The sequence below is a fragment of the Kogia breviceps genome, chromosome 1 (assembly GCF_026419965.1).
Source record: "Kogia breviceps isolate mKogBre1 chromosome 1, mKogBre1 haplotype 1, whole genome shotgun sequence".
Lineage (NCBI taxonomy): Eukaryota > Metazoa > Chordata > Mammalia > Artiodactyla > Physeteridae > Kogia > Kogia breviceps.
In genome coordinates this window covers 196,249,765-196,274,375 of record NC_081310.1, presented here as the reverse complement: position 1 = coordinate 196,274,375, position 24,611 = coordinate 196,249,765, and the positions used below count along the sequence as shown (strand labels likewise).

At 54.7% G+C, this 24,611-nt stretch overlaps 1 protein-coding gene across 4 annotated transcripts; it reads left to right on the top strand.

Annotated features, from left to right (window-relative positions):
* SLC45A1 (solute carrier family 45 member 1) lies at window positions 1-23,274 on the top strand. Of its 4 annotated transcripts, none has more exons than XM_059052234.2 (9): window positions 1-228; window positions 6,810-7,230; window positions 7,813-7,905; window positions 8,409-8,633; window positions 14,744-15,483; window positions 17,780-17,933; window positions 19,291-19,467; window positions 20,965-21,170; window positions 22,856-23,274. In XM_059052234.2, exons 1-9 carry the CDS (start codon window positions 118-120, stop codon window positions 23,123-23,125), a joined length of 2,397 nt encoding a protein of 798 aa, XP_058908217.2. In that variant the 5' UTR covers window positions 1-117; the 3' UTR covers window positions 23,126-23,274. The 4 variants fall into 4 exon arrangements, with proteins under 4 accessions (XP_058908217.2, XP_066874228.1, XP_066874234.1 ...); XM_067018127.1 differs by having other exon boundaries at window positions 77-228; window positions 22,863-23,274; XM_067018133.1 differs by having other exon boundaries at window positions 91-228; window positions 7,813-7,864.
* The last annotated feature ends 1,337 nt before the right edge of the window (window positions 23,275-24,611 follow it).

Below are 24,611 nucleotides of genomic sequence, written 5' to 3'. Positions count from 1 at the left end.
CGGCGGACTGCAGGGCTGTGCCGCTTTAAGGATGCTCTGCGGGTACCAGCGGTAGGCGGCGAGGATGCAGCCTGGCGAGGATGCAGCCATGACGTCACGGCCCCGCCCCGCGGGGTGATGCTGCAGGAGCAGCGGCGGGCCGGGGGCGGCCGGGCCGGGACCCGAGCTGCGAACGGGGCAGGCAGGACCCCGGCCTCGGAAAGGGATGCCTCCTGGCTGGACCCACAGGTACCTCCATTTCCTCCTGTGCCCTCCGCACAGCTTCCCGGCTCTGTGCTGGGAGGGTCGCGGCTTAGGCCCCAGGGTAATCAGAGTGCCAGGATTGGGACTGGAGGTTGGCACCGAGACCTTTGTTCCTCTTGGATGTCTAATTAATTGAACTGTCAGTGGAGCCCACGTCTAGCGCCCTGAGTGCAGAACTCTCCCGTCCTGAGAAGGGTAGCTGTTGGGTGACAGATTTATTTCACCTTTGCGAAGAAAGAGACCAAACACTGGAATTGCCCCGGGCTTAAGCTCTGCTCATTGGTGCCGGAGGCCCGTTCCCGGGTCACCTGGGCAGGTATCATCAGCTTCCGGTTCACCTCCCGCCAGAGGCTTAATGAACGTTCTGGATGGCTGGGGCCCTGGTATAATCTGTCTCAGCCTCCCAGGATTAAGGGTATGAGGCGCCCCAAGGACTTCTGCTTTCTTGTCAAGGGTAATCTGCTGAGGCTGAAACGGGAGGGTTACAGCGGTTCGGTTCATTCTGTCCTCGACAAGTTGTTTGTGGGGTCATCGTAATGCTTGTGTTTTTCAGCTTTTATAGGGAAGTAGAACGAGGTGCTGATGAAAGTTCAATGTGTGCCTCACCAGGGGTTAGGGGATCAATTGGCTGTCAGGTAGGGGCCAGATTGCCACAGATCAAAAGTGAGAAGTGGGCGACATACAATTGAGCAACCAAGCTGATTAAATATATCCCCTGAAGTCCACAGAGCCCTTTACTGGCCTGGGAAGATTTCCTTGAAGTATTAACTTTGAGAATTGGTAGAAGGAAGAGCGGGGAGGGCTGTGGCCCGCGTCACCCCACAGTCGGAAGCCTGGTTTCGCGTAGAGAAATGAGGAAATGATTTGAGGTCAGAGTGGGATAATTTTAAGCATTCAAATTACAGGGACATAGTTTATTTTTATTAATCAATTGCTGCTTAGGCACCCCCACCACAATTTGGGGGAGTCATTCCTTGAAACATCCTCTGTATTCTAGAAGCACAGTGGACCCAGCATATAACCTGGGGGGCCCAGGAATATGTGCACATTTTTGGGGTGGCTGAGTAAATGGTAATACAGTGTGACAGAGATGGTTTGATGAATATTTGTATTAATGTCTTAAAATTCTATTTTACTAGTTTACATTTTTCCTTTCTTTTTTTATAACACTCAAGAGTGAATTTTAAATAGTTCTTAGAATGAACTTTCGTGGACAGCTTTTAATATATGTATTTTTTTTTTTTTTTTTTTTTTTTTTCGATATGCGGGCCTCTCACTGTTGTGGCCTCTCCCGTTGCGGAGCACAGGCTCCGGACGCGCAGGCCTGGCGGCCATGGCTCACGGGCTCAGTTGCTCCACGGCATGTGGGATCTTCCCGGACCAGGGCACGAACCCGTGTCTCCTGCATCGGCAGGCGGATTCTCAACCACTGCGCCACCAGGGAAGCCCTTAATATATGTATTTTTAAATAAAAGTGGTAAACCCGGTTTGGGGAAGGCTTAGTGAAGACTGCTCAAGCTCAGGTTTAATTCCGGTTTGGATGTGTGTCAGGGGGGGTGTAGGATGGGGGCGGTGAGGGTCTCATTTTTGCTAGGACAGGCTGCAGGCTGTGCTTTAAAGGTGGAGGTGGTGGGCAGGTGATGGTGAAATTGTCACATCACACGTAGACACATGGACTATTTACATGGTCCCTTTTAAGTGGGTCAAAAATCCTCCCTTTTCAAAAATACACTTCCACCTTATGCTGTGTAAGGCCAAACTTCTTTCAAACAGGGCCCATGGTTCTTCATTCTAAAATGAAAGGGAAGGTTTCTAATGCGTGTTCACTTAAGTTCACTTTATGGGGGTAAAATGCCAATAGGAAAGAGAGGCGTCGTGTGCCTTAAGGGGCAGGTAGAGAGGCGCAGAGGGAGGTAGCCACTGAGGCAGGTGCGGGGCTGTCACCAGACAGGTGAAGTCAGGTTCAGCTCTCGGACACACCTGGGCTAAGGTCCTCCTTCCGACTTCTAAGGAGACAGTCTTATTATGCGGTATTCCAGCGGTTCCTCTCTTTCTAGGATCTTAATGAATGAAGCTCCACGGACAGCTAACAACCACCTGGGTTTTTGAAGGCAACACCAGCCAATTTTTCCTGAGTATTTACTATGTACAAGGGCCTGAGTGAGACCTGTGAGGAACATAAACAAGATGCTTAGCTTAAATTTTAAAAAAAATGTTTTTTAATCTTGACTTAATCTTCATAAGTGGATTATGTTTTTAACGAAGTATTACTTGTCTGCATAGTTCTTAGGTACCTCTGCTCTTGTTGTAGAGGAGAGCATGGGATTTTTTTAAGGTCATAAGATAAACCTTTCCTAGAAGCAAGAGCAGACTGATTCGCTGGTTATGTCATTCCCTGTCATCTTGGTGTGAAATCTACCTCTTACCAAGTCTTCCTGGTCAACAAATCCCTTCTTGATGGGTTCATCTCTCATCACCACATCGCCACTGTGCCCAACTGGTGCACAGAGCTCCTCTGCATGGATGGTTCCCACTGCTTTGCATGTCTTTCCTCCACTGTTTCACCTAACTTGAGGGCAAGAACTATGTCTTTCTTTTATCTCTATAAATTCAGTGTCTTGGTATTCAGTACTCAGCCAGATGGGAGGATGGGTGGGTAGATGGGGAAGTGGAAGGATGGATGGGTGGGTGGACGGATGGGTGGATGGGTGGATAGGTGGATGGATGGATAGATGGATGGATGGATGGGTGGATGGATGGATGGGTGGATGGATGGGTGGACGGATGGATGGATGGATGGATGGATGGATGGGTGGATGGGTGGATGGGTGGATGGGTGGATGGATGGGTGGATGGATGGGTGGGTGGGTGGGTGGATGGATGGGTGGGTGGATGGGTGGATGGATGGATGGATGGATGGATGGATGGGTGGATGGATGGATGGATGGATGGATGGGTGGATGGATGGATGGGTGGATGGATGGGTGGATGGATGGGTGGGTGGGTGGGTGGATGGATGGGTGGATGGATGGGTGGGTGGATGGGTGGACGGATGGGTGGACGGGTGGATGATGGATGGGTGGATGGATGGATGGGTGGATGGGTGGGTGGGTGGATGGGTGGATGGATGATGGGTGGATGGGTGGATGGATGGATGGATGGGTGGGTGGGTGGATGGATGGGTGGGTGGATGGATGGATGGATGGATGGGTGGGTGGGTGGATGGATGGGTGGGTGGATGGGTGGATGGATGGATGGATGGATGGATGGATGGATGGATGGGTGGATGGATGGATGGGTGGATGGATGGATGGATGGATGGGTGGATGTATGGGTGGATGGATGGATGGGTGGGTGGATGGATGGATGGGTGGATGGATGGATGGATGGATGGATGGGTGGATGGATAGACGATGGATGGGTGGATGGATAATTGGATGGATGGATGGACGGATGGATGGATGGATGGGTGGATGATGGATGGGTGGATGGATGGATGGGTGGGTGGGTGGATGGGTGGATGGGTGGATGGATGGATGGATGGATGGATGGATGATGGATGGGTGGATGGATGATGGGTGGATGGGTGGGTGGATGGATGGATGGGTGGATGATGGATGGGTGGATGGATGGATGGGTGGGTGGGTGGATGGGTGGATGGATGGATGGGTGGGTGGATGGATGGATGGATGGATGGATGGATGGATGATGGATGGGTGGATGGATGATGGGTGGATGGGTGGGTGGATGGGTGGATGGGTGGATGGTTTGTTGTGTTAACATGTTGTTCTGAATCCTGCTGGGATATCTCTAGAATAAATCATTTCTACCACTGGTGTCTTCTGAGGAGAAGGAAGACAATCCCCGAGTGGGTGGGGTAGTGAGGGAGTTTGGGATGCACATCTGGAGTGATAAGGAATTTCAGAGTGATTCATAAAGAAGTTATCGACTAGCAAGAGTGTGATGGAGGGTGTACAGTAAGTTAAAGTCAGAAATAAGGTCCTCATTTCTAAAGCTTAAAAACTAATTTTGAAAGAAAGCCTCTACTATTTATCTTGGTAAATAACAAGTGTTCTTGTAAGGAAACCTATCAATGTTGGGAATGTCATCTCAGGTTTAGGGCCTACTTCCCAGGAAGGACTCCAAAGGAAACTTAGGCGATTACTTTTTTGTGATACAGATGGGGTGAGCTGTGTCAGAGAGGTCAAACCCAATGCAGAACTTCCCCCCTCATGTTTTTTTTTTAACATCTTTATTAGAGTATAATTGCTTTGCAATGGTGTGTTAGTTTCTGCTTTACAACAAAGTGAATCAGTTATACACATACATATGTTCCCATATCTTTTCCCTCTTGTGTCTCCTTCCCTCACACCCTCCCTATCCCACCCCTCTAGGTGGTCACAAAGCACCGAGCTGATCTCCCTGTGCTATGTGGCTGCTTCCCACTAGCTATCCACCCTACGTTTGGTAGTGCATATATGTCCATGCCACGCTCTCACTTCGTCACAGCTTACCCTTCCCCCTCCCCATATCCTCAAGTCCATGCTCTAGTATGTCTGTGTTTTATTCCCGTCCTACCCCTAGTCTCTTTATGACATTTTTTTCTTAGATTTCATATATATGCGTTAATATACAGTATTTGTTTTTCTCTTTCTGACTTACTTCACTTGGTATTGCAGGCTCTATGTCCATCCACCTCCCTACAAATAACTCAATTTCGTTTCTTTTTATGGCTGAGTAATATTCCATTGTATAAATGTGCCACATCTTTTTTATCCATTCATCTGTCGATGGACACTTAGGTTGCTTTCATGTCCTGGCTATTGTAAATAGAGCTGCAATGAACATTTTGGTACATGACTCTTTTTGAATTATGGTTTTCTCAGGGTATATGCCCAGTAGTGGGATTGCTGGGTCGTATGGCAGTTCTATTTGTAGTTTTTTAAGGAACCTCCATACTGTTCTCCATAGTGGCTGCATCAATTTTCATTCCCACCAACAGTGCAAGAGGGTTCCCTTTTCTCCACACCCTCTCCAGCATTTATTGTTTGTAGAGTTTTTGATGATGGCCATTCTGACCGGTGTGAGATGATACCTCATTGTAGTTTTGATTTGCATTTCTCTAATGATTAGCGATGTTGAGCATCCTTTCATGTGTTTGTTGGCCATCTGTAGGTCTTCTTTGGAGAAATGTCTATTTAGGTCTTCTGCCCATTTTTGGATTGGGTTGTTTGTTTTTTTGTTTGTTTGTTTTTTGAGCTGCATGCGTTGCTTATAAATTTTGGAGATTAATCCTCTGTCAGTTGGTTCATTTGCAACTATTTTCTCCCATTCTGAGGGTTGTCTTTTCGTCTTGTTTATGGTATCCTTTTCTGTCTAAGCCCTCTCATGTTTTTATCTGTCTCTTTCCCTCTGATCTTAGTAGCTTTCCTCTCCCTGTGCTTAGTAAAATTGACATTGGCTAAAACGCACAGGTCAACATGCTAGAATCTATTCCTTTAATATTTACAATCTAGATTAATTTCTAAGCCGTGAAAACCGTTGGATGCCCAAGGGCAGGTCTCCGAGTGGCACACATTGTAAACCCCAGGGAGGTGGGGGACAGAGGGGGCAGAAGTGTTTGTGAATTAGCCTACACGCCTGCTAATTCCCTACCCAGGGTGAGGGCATTGCGAAAATTCCTCAAAAAAATAATTTGAGGATGGAGGAAACTCTATTTCTCACCCTCCTGGATTCTGTCTGTCCCTCACTTTTTTTTTTTTTTTTGGTAAACTGTATCCTTATTCAGTGTGTTGCCTATAACAAGCACGTTTCAGGGAGTCGGTTTATTTCTTTAAAGAGAGCATTTCGAACACTATGAAAGTCTCAGTTCTTCTGACTCGACTGAAAATTCATTTGTCCAGCTGATGTAAAAGGAAAAAAGACTTGAGTGAAACTCATTCGGCTGCTTTTAGGCTTGGGTCCTCTGGCTTAGGGTGGAGAGTAAACCCAGGTATTAGGGAGGGTGTGACTCTCCATCTGGAGAAGGAAGGGCTGTCCCCTCGCCACTTGCAAGCGCTCAGGGTGCCCGTGAGTCCTGTCTCCCCCCAGGGTGCCCGGTCTCCCCCTCTGCCCCCCTGGGGCCTGCAGGGGAGGGCAAAGTTAGCCCTGGAAATGGGCCACAGGTCCTAAAATAGCCCGGCAACCTTTGCAGCCTGAGGGCAGCCGCGGGGCTCTTGGTGGCTCCCACTCCTCGTGGTTCTTTGCTGGGCCCCCCTGGGGAACCGTCCATTTGCGTTTTAGCGCAGGGGCCTGAAGGACTTGATCCTCTCTCTGGCTCTGGTCTCCCCGGGCAGGTGGGCTGCCCCGATGGGAAGGTGAGGCCCAGGAACACCACCCCTACAGCAGAGGCTCCACCCCGGGGGCTCGGGGTCGGCTCTAAGGGGCCCCCGAGTGAACTCACCTTTCCCACGTGGACGGGTGAGCGGTGCCACGGGGGACGGAGGGACAGCGCCGCCGGGACAAATGAGCTCGCGCGGTGGCGGCCCCACGGGTGACGGCTGCCCCCAAACGGGCTCTCCCCGCAGGAGCTCCCACCGGCCCCCCCTATGATGATCCCCGCGGTGAGCAGCGCCCCTCCGGGAGAGGCCCTCTTCCCCTCCTTGACCCCTCCGGACTTCTGGAGGCCCCCGATCGCTGGCTACTCGGGGTCCATGACCCAGCACATCAGCCACCGGGCCAACAACTTCAAACGACACCCCAAGAGGAGGAAGTGCATCCGGCCGTCGCCGCCCCCGCCCCCGAACACCCCGTGTCCAATTGAGCTGGTGGACTTCGGGGACCTGCACCCCCAGAGGTCCTTCCGGGAGCTGCTCTTCAACGGCTGCGTCCTCTTCGGCATCGAGTTCAGCTACGCCATGGAGACGGCGTACGTGACCCCGGTGCTGCTACAGATGGGCCTTCCCGACCAGCTCTACAGCCTCGTGTGGTTCGTCAGCCCCATCCTCGGTGAGCCCCCGCTCGGCCCGCTGGCCATGGCCTCCGAAAGCTCCCCAGAAGCTTCCAGAAACCTCCGTGGAGGCAGCTGGAGGGTCCCCAGGGGACAAGGGAGGGGCCAGAGTAAGTCCCGCAGCTGTGTGGGGCTGTAGCAGAACATAGGTATGGCCGGTCGGACCCCGAATCTTAAGTGACTTTATCTAAACCAGAAAAAGGACCAGACTTCAGCGGACCCCAAGGATCCCACCATCCCGTGCCAGGCGGTGTCATCAGAGGAGACAAGCAATACGGCTGCGGGTGGTTGGGGTCTGGGAGGGCCTGGTCTTTCTTGGATTCCCAAGAAGGTCATGGCTCCTTCGTGCCTTGTAGGGGCCTAAGTAGAAAATCTAAGGAGAAGCTGAGTGATTCCAAGAGTCTGTCTGCCCTTTGTTCTCTAGCTCAGGGGTCCGTTGCTGACTCTTTCATCATCTTTTTCTGTGGATGCCCTGGGGACGTTTGAGCGCAGGTGTTTCAGGAATCTGATGAAGCTGCTTCAGTGTTGGTCCCCATGGTACGTGGGGACCCCAGCAGTGACGCTCACATGCTCTGTTTCAGGATTCCTACTGCAGCCACTGTTGGGTGCTTGGAGTGACCGATGTACCTCAAGGTTTGGAAGGAGACGCCCTTTCATTCTTGTCCTGGCTATAGGTCTGTTGTTTTGGAATTGAAATAAAATGGAAAAAAGAAAAAAGGCCCCAACTGCTTCCTCTTAGGAAAACCTAAAAGAGTGTTGACCAAAACAGTTATCCAGATCGTGTCACTGGTGTGCTGGCGGGAAGCACCCTGTAATCCAGTCTGGGTTAACCGTGAAAATATCTCATTTGGATCACTTTTTAAAAAATGAATTAATAGGGGAGTTCCCGGGTGGCCTAGTGGTTAGGAGTCCGGGCTTTCGCTGCCATGGGCCTGGCTCAATCCCTGGTTGGAGAGCTGAGATCCCGCCAGCTGCATAGCACGGCCAGAAAAAAAGAGTTACTAAAGCCTATATCATTCCTGCTATGCTTGATGAAGTAAAAACCCTGATCCAAGTGCTTAAGGTTTGATTAGAAAGGAGTTCTTGGGGCCCTAAAGATTCCAGGCTGCAGTGGTGGCCGCCGGGGCCGGCAGGGCCGGGCTAGCGCTTCCCCGGTGACTTTGTTCTCCGTTCCCAGGCGCCTTGCTGGGCCTCTCGCTGTTGCTCAACGGCAGGGACATCGGAACGGCGCTGGCCGACACGGCCCACGACCACAAGTGGGGCATCCTCTTCACCGTGTGCGGCGTGGCGCTGATGGACTTCAGCGCGGACTCGGCCGACAGCCCCAGCCACGCGTACATGATGGACGTGTGCGGCCCCGCCGATCAGGACCGGGGCCTGAACATCCACGCCCTCCTGGCAGGTAAGGCTCTGTGCAGCGGGGACGAAATTCGAAGACGTGGGCGAGCGCGGAAGTGCCTGAACGCGCATCTCTCAAACGGCACACGTCAGCAGTACACATATTATACACTACAATATCTACATCTTAATCTGTATTTCTTTTTTTATTGAGGTGTAGTTGATTTGCAATGCTGTGTTAGTTTCAGGTGTACAGCAAAGTGATTCAGTTATGTATATATATAATCTGAATCTCTTTCAGATTCTTTTTTTTTTTTTTTTTTTTTTTTTTTTTTTTTTTTTTTGCGGTATGCGGGCCTCTCACTGTTGTGGCCTCTCCCGTTGCGGAGCACAGGCTCCGGACGCACAGGCTCAGCGGCCATGGCTCACGGGCTTAGTTGCTCCGCGGCATGTGGGATCTTCCCGGACCAGGGCACGAACCCGTGTCTCCTGCATCGGCAGGCGGATTCTCAACCACTGCGCCACCAGGGAAGCCCTCTTTCAGATTCTTTTCCCTCATAGGTTACTGCAATATATTGAGTAGAGTTCCCTGTGCTATGCAGTAGGTCCTTGTCGTTTATCTATTTTATATATAGGAGTGTCTGTATGTTCATCCTAAACTCCTAATTTAACCCTCCCCGCTCCTTCCCCTTCAGTAGCCAGAAGTTTGTTTTCTTTGTCTGTGGGTCTACTTCTGTTTTGTAAATAAGTTCGTTTGTATCATTTTTTTTAAGATTCCACATATAAGCGATATCATATGATATTTGTCTTTGTCTGGCTTACTTCACTTTGTATGATCACCTCTAGGTCTCTAGGTCCATCCGTGTTGCTGTAAATGGCATTATTTCATTCTTTATATATATATCTATATCTCGTTGATATATGTGCATATATGTGTGTATATAGCTCTGTACGTGTGTACATAACCGTGTGTAAGTAGTGTTTATACATCGTTGATTCTCGTCATTCAGATAGTTGTGTCATTCAAAGGTGTCACAAGCTCTGAATTAGCCAACCTCGAATCACGGCCCACGGAGACATACAGGGTTAGGTTCCTGCAAACCTCTGGCCACATCATTTTTGTCAATGGATCAATACATAACCTTGTTCTGTGTGTTTCTGTTGAAAGACATCTTATTTAGTATATATCGTGGATTCATTAACATTGAACTCACGGCCAGCAGCATTTTGACTCGTGCCCGAACGAAGCTCGTCTAACTCACATATTTTCCCCATTAAGACACATCGCGGGCTCCGGGCACTTGGGAACCCTAGACAGCGGTAGCGCTACACTTGCGGGCTGTCGAGTAAACAGCGTGTCACCCAAAAGGCGCACAAAAGTACCAATATGTAGCACCCACATAGACTATGAAAAGGATGGTTGCTGACAGTGTGAGAGTTGAAACAAGAAGGCAGAACATCACTGTGGAAAGTCTTAGCCGGGACCGTGTGTGTCGGGCGACTCTTTCACTGCTCTGGGAATTCCCTGGCGGGCCAGTGGTTAGGACTTGGTGCTTTCACTGCTGTGGCCCGGGTTCAATCCCTGGTCGGGGAACTAAGATCCCACAAGCCGGGCAGAAAAAGTTTTTTTCACCGCTCTGCACGTATCCGAGAGTGATTGGGCATATTACATACGTATTTATTGGGGTTACAAATCAATTTTACTGAGTAGGTAGATTTGAAATATGGAATCCGTGAATAATGACAATTGACTGTGTGTACACACACACACACACACACACACACACACACACCTGTGCCGTCTTGATGCCAGACACGAGAACAGTCCCACTGAAGTCAGGAAGGAGGCAGGAATGACCACCAAGGGGAGGGGTGCTGGGGAGGGCTGGACCACGAGGGTGGGGTTAGTGTATATAACATAGATAAACAACAAGGCCCTACTGGACAGCTCAGGGAACTATATCCTATATCCTGTGATAAACCATGATGGAAAAGAAGATGAAAAAGAATATATGCATAACGGAATCACCTTGCTGTACAGCAGAAATTGACACAACATTGTAAATCAACTATACTTCAATAAAATTGAAAGAAAAAAGAAAACAAATAAAAAGTCTGTGCTTGGACTTCCCTGGGGGCACAGTGGTTAAGAACCCGCCTGCCGATGCAGGGGACACGGGTTCGAGCCCTGGTCCGGGAGGATCCCACATGCCGCGGAGCAACTAAGCCCGTGCGCCACAACTACTGAGTCTGTGCTCTAGAGCCCGCGAGCCACAACTACTGAGCCCGCGTGCCACAACTACTGAAGCCCATGTGTGCCTAGAGCCCGTGCACCGCAATGAAGAGTAGCGCCCGCTCGCCGCAACTAGGGAAAGCCCGCGCACAGCAACGAAGACCCAACGCAGCCAAAAATATAAATAAGTAAATAAATAAAATTTTAAAAAATAAAATAAAACAAACAAAACCTTCAAGGGAATCAACTGCAAAACAGTAAGATAATTCAGTATGATGTTTTTCTTATCAAAGTATCATATAAAAATCAATACCTCTAGCGTTTGTATATAAAACACTTATCTTGTTCCAAAATAAAATGGAAGTAAACAATCCCATTTCAAATAGCAATGGGAAAGATTTCTAAAAATCCAGGGAAAGATGTCATGTGTGTAGGACCTGTATGAAGAGGCCGGGGTGGCCCAGGAGCTGAAATCCTGAATCGGTTTTGTGCTTTTTTTCCTCCTGTTCGTGGTGGGGTTTAGGCAAGCGCTTGGCCTCTCCAAGCCTCCGTCGCTTCTTCTAGAAAATGTCGTTGTTCATCTCTCTTTACAATCCCGTATGCACATGGGTCCAGGGAGCTTCTGCGTGGGTCCAGGCAGGCAGGAGTTTGGAGGGTCAGAAGAAGGAATTCGTTTTTTATCTTATATAGACAGTCCCCAACTTATGACAGTTTGACTTACGATTTTTTTTGCCTTGACAAAAGCTATACACATTCAGCGGAAACTGTACTTTGAATTTGAAGTTTGCCCTTTCCTGGGCTAGCGACATGCGGTCCGATCCTCTCTTGTGAAGCTGGGTGGTGGCTCCCGTTCACCCCCCCCTGTGATCTTGAGGGTCAACAGCCCTACACTGAGAACCGTCCTGGTTTTCACTTTCAGGAAAGTCACCAGTCAATTACATGAGACAGTCAACACTTTATTATAAAACAGGCTTCGTGTTGGATGCTTTGGCCCAGCTGCAGGTTAATGGAAGTGATCTGGGCGTGTGTAAGGTAGGCGGGGCTAAGGATGATGTTCAGCAGGTTAGGTGTATTCAGCGCATTTTCTTTTTCCCCCCTTTTTAAAAAATTGACATATAGTTGATTAAGTTGTGTTAGTTTCTGGTGTGCAGCAAAGTGAATCAGTTATACATATATTGTTTTCCAGATTTTTTCCCTTATGGATTTTTACAAGATATTGAGTAGAGTTCCCTGTGCTATACAGTAGGTCCTTGTTGGTGATCTATTTTATATGTAGGAAAGTGTATTAAATGCATTTTCATCTTATGATATTTTCAACTGACAATGGGTTTATCAGGATGTAATTCTGTAGTAAGTACATGAAGATCTGTACTCCTCTGAATTGGTTGTTATTTCTCTTTTAAAATTGTGTTAACATACACATAACGTAAAATTTCCCATCTTAGCCATTCTTAAGTGTACGGTTCTGTGATACTTTCACACTGTTGTGTAGCTATCACCGCCATCCATCCCCGAAACGCTTTTCATCTTGTAAAACTGAAACTCTATAACCATTAAACAATAACCCCCCAATCTCCCCTCCCCCACCCCTGGCAGCCACCATTCTACTTTCTGTCTCTACAAATACGACTGCTCTAGCGGACCGATGTGAGAGGAATCACACCGTATCTGTCTTTGTGGCAGGCTTATTTTGCTGAGTATAATGTCCTCAAGGTTCATCCATGTTGTAGCGTATGTTAGAATTCCTTACTCTTTTAAGACTGAATAATATTTCATTGCATTTATAGACCACACTGTGCTTATCCGTTCGTCCTTTGATGGACACTTGGGTTGCTTCCATGTCTTAGCTATTGTGAATAATGCTGCTCTGAACATGGGTGTACAAATATCTCTTCAAGACCCTGCTCTCAGTTCTTTGGGGGCCTCTACCGGAAGTGGAATTGCTGGGTGATTCTATTTTTAGTTTCTTGGGGAGCCTCCTTATTGTTTTCCACAGCAGCTGCGCTATTTTAAATCCCCACCAACACTGCACAAGGGTTCCAATTTCTCCACTTCCTCGTCAACTTACTGTTTTCTGGGTTTTTAAAAATTGTGCGATAGTAGCCATCCTAATGGACGTGAGGTTGTATCTCACTGCGGCTCTGATTTGCATTTCCCTACTGATGGGTGACCATAGGGAGCATTATTCCACGTGCTTGTCGGCCACGCCTCTGTCACTAGAGAAATGTTTATTCAAGTCCTTTGCCCATTGTTTGTTTGAATCCGGTTGTGTGTTTCTTTGGTGTTGAGTATAGTTCCTCAACTGTGCAAATGTATCGCTTCGACCATTTTTTTAAAAAAATAGTTTATAAAGTTCTCGCAAATCTGACCTTGATTAAGGGTCACCAAACTGCACCTGTGTCTTCAGAAGGAGTGGGGGAAGCTAATTAGGACCATGAATGTGGAAAGTTAAGAATAATAAAGCTGGCGGCGGCGCTGGATATGAGATTAAGAGGTCCGTAAGAAGAGTCTAGAACAAATGAGGTTCTACAGAAAGCCATGAAATAACTAGATTCGGGGTCATGTCCCACCACAGGGACATGTGGAAGGTTGGGCTGAATGTGTCTGAGTCCAGGCCTTTCCACAGGCGATTCTGTTGAAAAGGCCAACTCCTGACGCGGCTGGGTCTCCCCAAGTGGAGGGGAGGGAGGGCCCATGCTGGTCGGATGCAGGTTCCCCTGCGCGGCCAAGAGTAAACCAAGAGTTTTACTCATCTCAGCCAGTAGCTTGGTGAGAATATAGCTGGACTCAAAATAGAAAAGCACCTAAGATGCGCGATGTGGCAGCGAAGGGGCTGGGTGGGCGGAGCCCTGGTGCCTGGCTTTGCGCTGCCCCTGGGAGCCCAGCGCTGGGTGGGAGGAAGCGGCACTTTCTGGAGGTGAGAATGTCTTTTGCCGCTGGCCGGGCACCATGTGGCATCACCTACATTTTCATGTTGAGCTGTGTGAACCACGGGCTCTTTGCTGGGTCCCTGAGGCCGTGGAATCGTGAGCAGCATGAGAGGAAAGGGCCGGATTCCTGCAGCCCTCCTGCTCCCCGATGGCTCCAGCGCCCGGAGAGCGGCCACCACAGGTGACCCATGAGGGGTGACTTTCTTTCTTTCTTTTTTTTAAAAATAAATTTATTTATTTTATTTTTGGTCGCATTGGGTCTTCGTTGCTGCGCGCAGGCTTTTCTCTAGTTGCGGTGAGCGGGGGCTGCTCTTCGTTGCGGTGCGCGGGCTTCTCATTGCGGTGGCTTCTCTTGTTGGGAGCACGGGCTCTACGCACGCGGACTTCAGTAGTTGTGGCACGCGGGCTCAGTAGTTGTGGCTCGCGGGCTGTAGAGCGCAGGCTCAGTAGTTGTGGCGCGCGGGCTTAGTTGCTCCGTGGCATGCGGGATCCTCCCGGACCGGGGCGTGAACTCGCGTCCCCTGCATCGGCAGGCGGACTCTCAACCACTGTGCCACCAGGGAAGCCCAGGGGTGACTCTCTTAATGGTGGTCAGGACCCAGGACGATGTCGCCAGGTGAGCGAGACAGGGGTGGCCACGCGAATTCCCGCGGGCACACGTGCAGTGGTCTGTGTGCTGGGGGCCAGGTCTCCCGTGTTTACACCGCGCTGAAGCTGGGGGAGGGGCGGGACTCCCAGGGGACAGGTGACCCAGTGTCGACACTCGCCTTCGTCTTCCTAAGACGCTGTGTGCAGAGGGGACCAGAGTGTGGGCAGGCGGCCCTCAAGGGCAGGGGACCGGGTCCCCCAGGGTCCCCCTGGAAATCCCATTCTCTTCTCCTTTTCTTTGGGGTGTAGGTGGGACCGATAATACCTCCGGGTCCTTGGGGTGGGTCTTACAAGTCAAGTAAGGAAGCTAACACCTTCCTTGGGGGCTTTCTTCCCCCCTCCCCGCCCCGCTTCTCTCCCCAGGTCTCGGAGGAGGGTTCGGATATGTGGTCGGGGGGATCCACTGGGATAAAACCGGCTTCGGGAGAGCCCTGGGTGGGCAGCTGCGGGTCATCTACATCTTCACGGCTGTCATCCTGAGCGTCACCACTGTCCTGACCCTGGTCAGCATCCCCGAGAGACCCCTGCGGCCCCCGGGCGAGAAGAGGCCGGCCATGAAGAGCCCCAGCCTCCAGCTGCCCCCCTCCCCTCCTATCCTGGGCGAGGAGGGCGCCAGCCAGACAGTCGCCTGCCCGCCGGCCGGCAGCCTCCACACCAACTTCTCGAGCCCCATCTCCCCACTGAGCCCCCTCACACCCAAGTACGGCAGCTTCATCAGCAGGGACAGTTCTCTGACGGGCATCAACGAGTTCGCCTCGACCTTCGCCACGTCCAACATAGACAGCGTCCTCATCGACTGCTTCACGGGTGGCCACGACGGCCACCTGGCCACCCCCGGCAGCGCCCCAAGGCAGGCCATCAGCGTCAGCTTCCCCCGGGCCCCCGATGGCTTCTACCACCGGGACCGCGGCCTCGGGGACCGGAGGGACGTCGCCCTGGCCACCGGCCCCGACGGGGACGTGCTGAGGGTGGGCTCCTTGGACACCTCCAAGCCGCGGTCGGCCGGCATCCTTAAGAGACCCCAGACCCTGGCCATCCCGGACGCAGCCGGAGGAGGTGGCCCCGACACCAGCAGGAGAAGGAACGTGACTTTCAGTCAACAGGTAAAAAGCACACGTCCGGGGGCCGGGGGAGGGGGGAGCCAGGGGTCAGAGGGCGCTGTGCGTGGTCCCCCCTCGGCAGATGATCTGGAAGGAAATTCCCGGCCCATCTGGGCGTATCAATCAGAAAGGACTTGGGTCTAATAGACGGGCCTCGGGGACATCCCCAGCCTCACATCCTCGTCCTCTTCATCCCGTCAGTGTCGAGGTTCTGGGCCCGACGTGAGCCCACAGATGCATTCAGGGTCTCTGCTGGGGGTCGCGCTTTAACACACTGGCCACAGCGAAGGGGTGGCTCTTTTAAACACCCTTACGTTTGCCCAGGGGTAATCAGGTGAGTTTGTTACAAAATCACGTGTACTGCGGTCATTCCTGGTCTTTTCCCCGCCACGTCGAGCCCCCTCTGGCTGTGTGCAGTGCACCCAGTGCCAACCGAGCTGAGTCCTCCTGAAGGACAGAAACAAAACATAAACCCTGGCGGCTGTTTCTGGGGCCTCCTTCCCTCCCCAGGTGGGGAACCTTAACCAACCAGCCCAGAGGCTGTCAGTACTCCGGATCCCAAAGGGCGCGGGCATGTTGTGGGAAGCAGAGAAGCTTCCGGAAGGCTGTCTGTGTTGTATGTGGGATTGGCTGGAAGGCCACGAGCTGACATGTGGGATTTTAGCTGCTTTCAGCGTCCGTGATCTTGGAAGAGGCTACTTTATATTAAAGAGAGTGATGCTCTCATTTAAAGTAGACGTGGGGGCCTCCCTGCCCTCAGGGCCATCCAGGGGATGGCGTTTCCTGAGCGGAAAGCCTATGACCCCTGTTCAGCCTGTACAGGCCCCCAGGGGGGCAGTTCTGAAGACGGGTGACCTGGACCTGCCCCTTGGACACGGTTGTCACGTGTCAGGCATCCCCACCCACACTCGCGTGCCTCGGAAGAGACCCCCTGATTTCGTGGGAGGCTGACACAGGGAGGTGTCCACGCACGTTCGCCTCGTTGTTAAATTCTGAAGCTTAACCGCGCCTCCTGTGTGTTACCGCAAGCCGGCCTTAGGGCCACTGCTATCGTGTCTTAAACTCGTCCCATCTCGAGGAAGGGCTCTGCACAGGTGGGCGCCTGTCCTGCAGGGGAGCACCCAGGCCCCCGTGGGCAGCGTCCACGAGCTCCGATCTGGAAAGCGTTTGAAGAACCGAAAATCGCCGGGAGAAATCCCATCGTTGGCAAAGGAAAGCCTCTTCTCTAATTGCTCGAGTCAAGGGCAAGTCACCCTCCTTCCTAACGACAGCAGAGTAGTTCATCAAGCCTTTTGTCACCACTGGGTCATCCTGTCCTGTGTCCCGAAATTCCACCTGGCTTCTAGATACAGTCCTTCAATTCTGGTTGAAAAATCTCTTCTTAATCCTTTTAAAACTTTCCATTCTCGAATCAGTTGTGGAGGAAAGTAAAGCTCACGAGCTACATGTGAACGCCTCTGGGCTCAGTGGGGACATAGGTGTCAGTCGAAGTCTTCCTCCGGCAGCTGTGGGTGACAAGCTCTGTTGATGCAGCTGCCCGTGGAACCGACATCGTGGGCTGTTCCCTTCCTTTGCATTCACCCACCCGGAAGGTCCAGCTGCCGACCCAGCACAGGCTCCCGCGTGGACCAGAGTAAGACACCTTCCCCCCCACCTCGAGATGTCTAGCTCCCAGAGGCATCCGTTCGCCTGGCTGCTGTCTGCACCCCCATCCCGGACGGGGCCACGGTGGGGCAAGGCCTTGTCGTGCCGGGAACAGGCGGCAAACTGAGCCGGTGAGCGTATTTGTCGATGGAGTTGCCCTGACGGATGCTGGTGACGCGGGGCGGCCTGGGTGCCCGGCTCCCTGCACGGGCTCCGTTGGCCGCCCTCACCCCTGTGTAGGTGGGAGTCCACCTGTCCAGATGCCCCGTCCCCTTGGAATCAGTCTGCTACATCCTCTCTTATAGAAAAGATGAGACTTCGTAATGTCTGAATTTCAACTGACCCGTATTTCTTTCCTTTCAAACGTATTCCACGTCGGGCAGGGTCTCAGCTTACTCTCTGCGGCCCACAGGCAGGCACCGCGAACGGAGACTCTATTCTCAGCCGCTCCCGTCTCTGAAGAGACGTCTTAAAGTCATTTTCTCTCTTTCGGGTGGTGTTTGGTGCCCGGTTCTCCCCGTCCAGGAAGACAAACCCTCCCAGCCTCTGGGTTTGTGTTCCTGGTTCACTTTCTCATCGAAGCAAAACACACGCTTCCGAGGGGTGCCTGGGGTTTGATGCTCTGAGGACGACCTTCTGGGGGCTTCCCTTGCAGGTGGCCAACATCTTACTGGATGGCGTGAAATACGAGAGCGAGCTGACGGGCCCCAGGGAGCCGTCGGGGCAGCCGCCGTCCATGAGGCACCTCTGCTTCACCATCTGCAACACGCCCAAGGCCCTGCGGCACCTCTGCCTTAACCACTTCCTGGGTGAGCTCGCGGCGAGGCCTCCCGCGTGTCCCGCCCCCCTCGGCGGGCCCTGCGTGAGCGGCAAGGCTCCGGACGCCCGGAGGCCTCTCCCCTCCGCTCGGCCTCCCCAGGCGTCACCAGGGGCAGGATGTGGTGGGGACGGGCGGGGCGGGGGGGGCGCGGGGAGGGATCTTCTCCAGGAAGGGCCGGGTCTCCCCGGAGCCCAGATCCTCAGCACCAAAGGCTCTTCGGGCAGCTCACAGTTAAGGGGGACACCACCTTCCCACTGGTGGGACTTGTGTCTTAAGCCAGTTTGGACCCCTCACGCTTAGAGCTGAGACGCAAACACACAGAGACACACACGTCTGGTGCCGGCCTCACGTTCACAGGCTCGGCTTTCGAACGACCACCGAGAAGCCCCAGCTGCCCTCCACGCCCTTCGGTGTCTCTTTGCTGTTGGGGTGTTGACCATCTGAGGATGATGAGGAATCTGAGATAATCTAGGCTCTCAAACGTTGTGGGATGTAGATCAAAATGACCTTCTAGAAGGCAATCCGGGAACAGGCAAGAATCTTAGAAATGCCATCACCTTTATCCCAGAGATCCTACCTATTTGGTGTTCTTTGCAAGGATGCGGTCAGAGGTTTTGTCACAAATACCCGTGCGAGGTATTTCTCGCAGCACGACTCAAGATAGCCGAAGACTGGGGTGGGGGAAAGGGTCAATGCCCAGCAACGGGAAGATGGATCCACACTGCGAAATATTTTGCTGCCCTTAAGATGGGGCTGTTTAAGAATATTTAATGGCGTATAGGGAGCATGCATGATAATTACTGGGGTTCAAGAGACCCCACGAATACCACCCCTTTCCTCTGTAAAAGAGGAAATGCACGTGGAGATGAGAGGACGGAGCACTGCGGTTTTCTCGGTAACAGAGCCAATTAGATCTCTCTCAGCACTTGCCCTTCCCAGTGAATTTCTCCCAGGTCACCGGGTGACCCCTGCCCCCACACTGTGGCTGGAGCCCCACTGGCATTTTCTCACCTCCCCTGCAGAGGAGGGGGAAACAGGAGGAGCTGGGGGTTAGCTTTCCTCCTGAATAACGTTCAGAGAAAGAACAGAATACAAAACCTTCACGCGACAGAGCCTATGTTTAGAAGAATATATATTTTTTAAAGACGGGTAGGAAACCTACAAAATTTGAACAGCGGTAAAGTCATGTCTGCGGGGTGAAGCTCTAGGTAATTCCTTGTTTAAGTGTTGAATTGACAAAACTCACGGGCCCCTTCAATCAATCATCGGTCAAAACCACTTGCTGGCGGAGGAGGGGCCACGGGCCAGCGCCCGCCCGGCGGTCACCAGCCCTTCTCCCCGCGCAGGGTGGCTCTCCTTCGAGGGGATGCTGCTCTTCTACACGGACTTCATGGGCGAGGTGGTATTTCAGGGGGACCCCAAGGCCCCGCACACGTCGGAAGCGTATCAGAAATACAACAGCGGGGTCACCGTGGGCTGCTGGGGGATGTGCATCTACGCCTTCAGCGCCGCCTTCTACTCAGGTACCGGGGGGCGGGGCTCGGGGGGCGGGGCCTCCGTGCGAGTGATAATGGCCCTGGGCAGGGTGGCTCGTGCCCATTCGATGAAGGAAGGTTGTATCTTTACAGCTGCAGACACAGCATCCCAACCGGGGGGGGCGGGGGGGGGGGCGGAGACAGCGCTGTTTTTTTCTCCGTTATCCAGTGACCCGTTGTCAGGGGTCAGCTGGGGACGCTGCCCGGTGCTGCGCGGCGGGGCAGGGCCGGGTGGGGACGGGCGTGTGTCCGGCCCTGAGTAAGCAGCTGGCCGGGTGCGGGGGGGGGGGTGTCAGGCCCGTAAGCGAGGGACACGTGGGGGCCCAGGAACAAACCACGAGGTCACTTCCGGGGAGGGGGTGCCGTCCACCTGCCACCCCTACCCCATCCTTCCCATGTCGATTCTCGTGGTGGCTGGTCCAGGGGAGGGAGGGTGCAGGTTTGACCGGGGGGGTGGGGGTGGGGGAGGCTAGAGCGAGGCTGTGGAACGCGTGGGATGGGTGCGGGGAGGTCGAGACGACCCTGAGGTTTGACTGGGTGCCCCACGGACCGAGGATGCTGTGCTGAGTGCCTGTGGGTTCCGGGGCGTCCCAGTGGTGGCCTCGCTGGCGGTACACAGCCCCCAGACTTCGTCTCAGGGGTCCGCCCACGTTTTCAGTAACAGGCCAGAGAGTCTGGCCTCTTGGCCTTTCCGGCCACAGGCTCCGGTGGGGCGACCGGCGGCGCGGTGACCACACGGGGCCGAGTTCCAGTAACACTTCGCTGATGTCCACGGAGGTTCGGGTGATTTTCATGCCGCAAAGTATCTGTCTTCTTTGGACTTGTTCTAAACACTTAAAAATGTGAAAACCGTTCTTAGCTCCGGGTGGTACAGAAACAGGCTGCAGCCCAGACTCGGGCTGACGGCTGCAGACTGTGGACCCCGTCAGTGAGCTCCAGCACCACGGTCAGGACCAGGACTTTTGTAGGAGGTCGAGGGACCATATTAAGAAAGAATCGCTTGGCTCTCGCTGGCGGACCCCTGCGGACCTGGGTGTCTGGTGGCACCAGGACGTGGGGAAGCGGCCCCGGGGTATCTGACTCCGGAAAGGGGCGTCATGCGGAGCCCCAGCTGCCGGGCCCCTCAGGGTCCTCAGACACTGGCCGGCCGGGGTGGGGCTGTCGGTGTCCTCGTGTTAGGAAAGCGACAGAAGCACTGCGGTCTGTGCAAGAACTCAGGGTTCAGCCGCAGACCCTAAACTCCCGAGCCTCTTTGATCTTTTCGCCCAAAGACCCCTTCACCTGCTGCCGCACTTGGGGGCCTCCCCTGGGTGTGAAGGGGGCCGTTCCAGGCCCTGCCGCCCATCCCGACAACCCCCTCAGTGGTCCCTTGGCTCCCCGGGGCCCCCGATCGGGTCTCCCGGTCAGGGGCAAGCCGCCTGCCGGTCTGGAGGGCGGCCTGGGGCCCCCGGCGGGCCGCTGCTCACCTTCCTCTCTGCGTCGCAGCTATTCTGGAGAAGCTGGAGGAGCACCTCAGCATCCGCACGCTGTACTTCATCGCCTACCTGGCCTTCGGCCTGGGCACTGGGCTTGCCACCCTTTCCAGGAACCTCTACGTGGTTCTGTCCCTGTGCATCACCTACGGGATTTTGTTCTCCACCTTGTGCACCCTGCCCTACTCGTTGCTGTGCGATTACTACCAAAGCAAGCAGGTGAGCGCGGCCCTCTGGCTTCGGCCCCCACGCCCGGGTGCCTCTCCGCCCGCCGCACAGCTTGGGGCCCCGAGCAAACGGGAAGATCGTCAGGCTGCCTCGGCAGAGCACCGACCCCGGCAGGAAGCTGCTCGCCTCGGGAATCGGGCGGCGTTGGGAGAGGTGCAAGGAGGCGGCTCGCGGGGCTTTGGGGTCGGCTGGGGGCGTGTGGGCACCCAAAACCCAGCGGTCGAGGTCAATAACATGCGCATGCGGTTTCTGTGAAAATGAGCATCAGTGCCAAAAATCCACACTGAGAGCTCGGGGACTGAAAGACGGGGTTAGGGACAGGGCTGAGCCGAGTCCTGGTGGCGTCTGAGGCTGAAGGAAAACTCAGGAAAACGGATCCCGCCTTTCTGTCAAATTTTGGTATTTTGTTCAGGGTGGATTTTCCCGTAACAGCTTTTATGGAGGCAGAAGCCCCACAATGCCTCACGGTTCACCCATTTCCGTGGGCGATTCGGTGGCTTTTAGTGCATTCACACCATCAGTTCTAGAACATTTTCATCCCCCGCAGCAGAAGCCCCCTCCCCTCCCCTGGACGCTTCCGTCAATGGCATCACATGACGGGTGGCCTTGTGTGTCTGGCTTCCCCCAGCCTCACGTTTTCGGGGCTCACCCACCCTGTGCACGAGCGCGTCCTCACCGCCTTCCTTCTTGGGGCCGAATAACGCTCCCACTGTAGAGTTTCGGCGGTGACTTTGAGGCTTTGCAATACGGCACTAAAAGACCACCCTGACGGCTGCCTTTCCCGCAGCCCCTTTAGCTCCGGCCCCCGGCGCCTCCCCCGGGCCTGGCCCCGGGGGGCTGACTCTCCCCCCGGGCGGCGCTCAGGCTGTGCCCGGGGCCCGCGCGCGCTGTCCCATTGTCACTTCCCGGGAGCCCCCGTCACCGGGGCACGCGGCCGCGCTGGCTCTCGGTGGAGGGCGGCCGTGCCCCGCGGGAGGGGACGCGGGCGTTGGGCCACGCGACCCGCCCGGAAGGCCCGGGCCTCTGCTGCCCGTCAGGTCTTCCGGACACGCGGCCTCCGCTGGGCTGCGGGTCCAGGGCTCCCCTGCGACCCCCCACGGCGGTGGCCCCCACGGGCCGGGCGGGTGTCCCCAGGACTCACGTGACACCAATTTGTGGGTCGCGAGGCTGTGGGAACACAGCGTCGGCGGGGCGGGAGTTGTTCGGCCTCCCGGAGGGGAGCACAGCTGCATCTCGGGGGCGGGGGGGTCCAGGCCGCAGGCCGCGGGGTGCAGGCGACCTGTGCTGGGGGCAGAGCCACTCCCGCTTGCCCCTTGGCAGCTCTGCTCGGAGGCCGCGTGTCACCCCGGCCCCCAGCGTGCTGCCGGCTGGGCCGCAGGAGCCGCGCTGTAGCCCCTGGCGGGGTCTCTGAGCGCACAGGCGGCGGAGCACGGGGCTCAGGGAGGGCGAAGCTGGAGCGGGGGGGCCGGGCCGGCAGGCCCTGCACCTCCTTTAGGGACGCAGAGCCGGAAGAGCCCGTGCCAGCCCCGCTGTCGTCATCTCAGAACACAAACGTTATCGCAGGCTTGGCCGGGCCCCTGTGCACGCGGGGCCTGGAGGGCGTGAGCTGCTGGGCACGGGGGCCGGGTCCCCGGGCCGCAGGGGGCCCGGCCCGGCTGACGCACATCTCCGGTCAGTTTGCAGGGTCCAGCGCCGACGGCACCCGGCGGGGCATGGGCGTGGACATCTCCCTGCTGAGCTGCCAGTACTTCCTGGCCCAGATCCTGGTGTCCCTGGTGCTAGGGCCGCTGACCTCGGCCGTGGGCAGCGCCAGCGGGGTGATGTACTTCTCCAGCCTGGTGTCCTTTCTGGGCTGCTTGTATTCCTCCCTGTTTGTCGTCTACGAAGTCCCTCCCGGTGACGCTGCCACCGCCGAGGAGCACCGGCCCCTCCTGCTGAACGTCTGACGTCCAGAGCCTCGGCTTCGGCCTCGAGCCTGGGCCGGGGTGGGGGCGGTCCGGTCGGCGGAGACCCACAGGGCCCTGGTGGGTGGAGGCGTGACGGGTTTCCTGATGGGATGTAAATACGTGATGAATCAATAAAGGGCAGCAGCAGAGCCTACGGTTTCCAGCGTGGCTCCCCGAGGGCTGAGAGGTCACCTGGGGGTTGGGCCACTCGCCATGGGGACTTGGGGAGGGGCCTGTATCCTTTATGCACATATATATATATATATATATAACCAGCAGCAGCTTTGCACCCCCCCTCCCACGCCTACCCCCTGCCCCGAAGACACCTGGCGACGTCTGAAGATCTTTTGGGTTGTCACAACTTTGCTGCTGCCTGGGAGGCTGTAAACACCCTACAGTGCGCAGGATGACCACACCCAGCAAAGAATGACCCGGCCCCAAACGTCCGCAGTGCTGGCGTGCAGAGAGCCTGTCTAACTGTACACTGCTTCCCAGAATAGAGTTAGAGCAGACAATGCTTTGGGGTCAGAAGACCTCACACCCATTCAGTCACTCATTTATTCATTCATTCATTCTCCCATCCATCCATCCATCCACCCATCCACACATCTATCCATCCGTCGGTCCATCCATCCGTCCACCCTACAGGTACTCATCAAGTGCCCTGGGCGTGGCAGGCAGTGGTAGGTGCTGAGGACCCATCTGTGAGCAACAAGGCTCTGCCCTCATGGAGCTGATGTGACAGGAGGAGAGACAGACAGTGCACTGATTTCTAGGCCTGAGAATGATGCCAAGTGCTAGAAGAACGCGAGCAGGGTGGGAGGATGGGTGATGGGGTCGGGAGAGAGCTATTCCAGGGAGAAGGGGGTTGGTGTGTTCAAGGGACCAGAAGCTCAGATTGTGAAATGCCCCATAAGGTGGGAACTGCGGAAGGTGGAGCCGGCGCCCCTGGGAACGCCCGTCCTGCCCTTGGACTTGACCCGCCCACCCGTGCCCACCATCTTCCCGCGCTTGTTTATGGACCTGGATGAGCCTCCGACTTCTTGCAGGTGTCGAGATCCTTCGCCACGGGGCTTCTCCCCATCTTCCATCAGTGGACACCGCGAACTGGCTGGGCCCCTTCCTGGCGCGGCCGGGCGGGTCCTTTCCCCACGCTGTGCACGCCGGGCGGGGAGGGGTGCGTCCGGTCACCGTCGAACCCGCTGCACTGGGCCCTGGTCACTCATAGCCTCACTGCACGGTCCCGACGTTTGGGGGACACACAGGACACACTGACCAGAGGCCCAAACAAGCAAGCGGAGTCCTGGCCCCTCGCCAGCCCCTGGGGAGAGTCTGGTTTATGGGCAGCTAACGTGTCCCACCATCTTGTCCGGACCAGTTAGGGAGAGTTGGGTGCAAAAACCATAACCCTGGGCTTCCCTGGCGGCGCAGCGGTTGAGAGTCCGCCTGCCGATGCAGGGAACGCGGGTTTGTGCCCCGGTCCGGG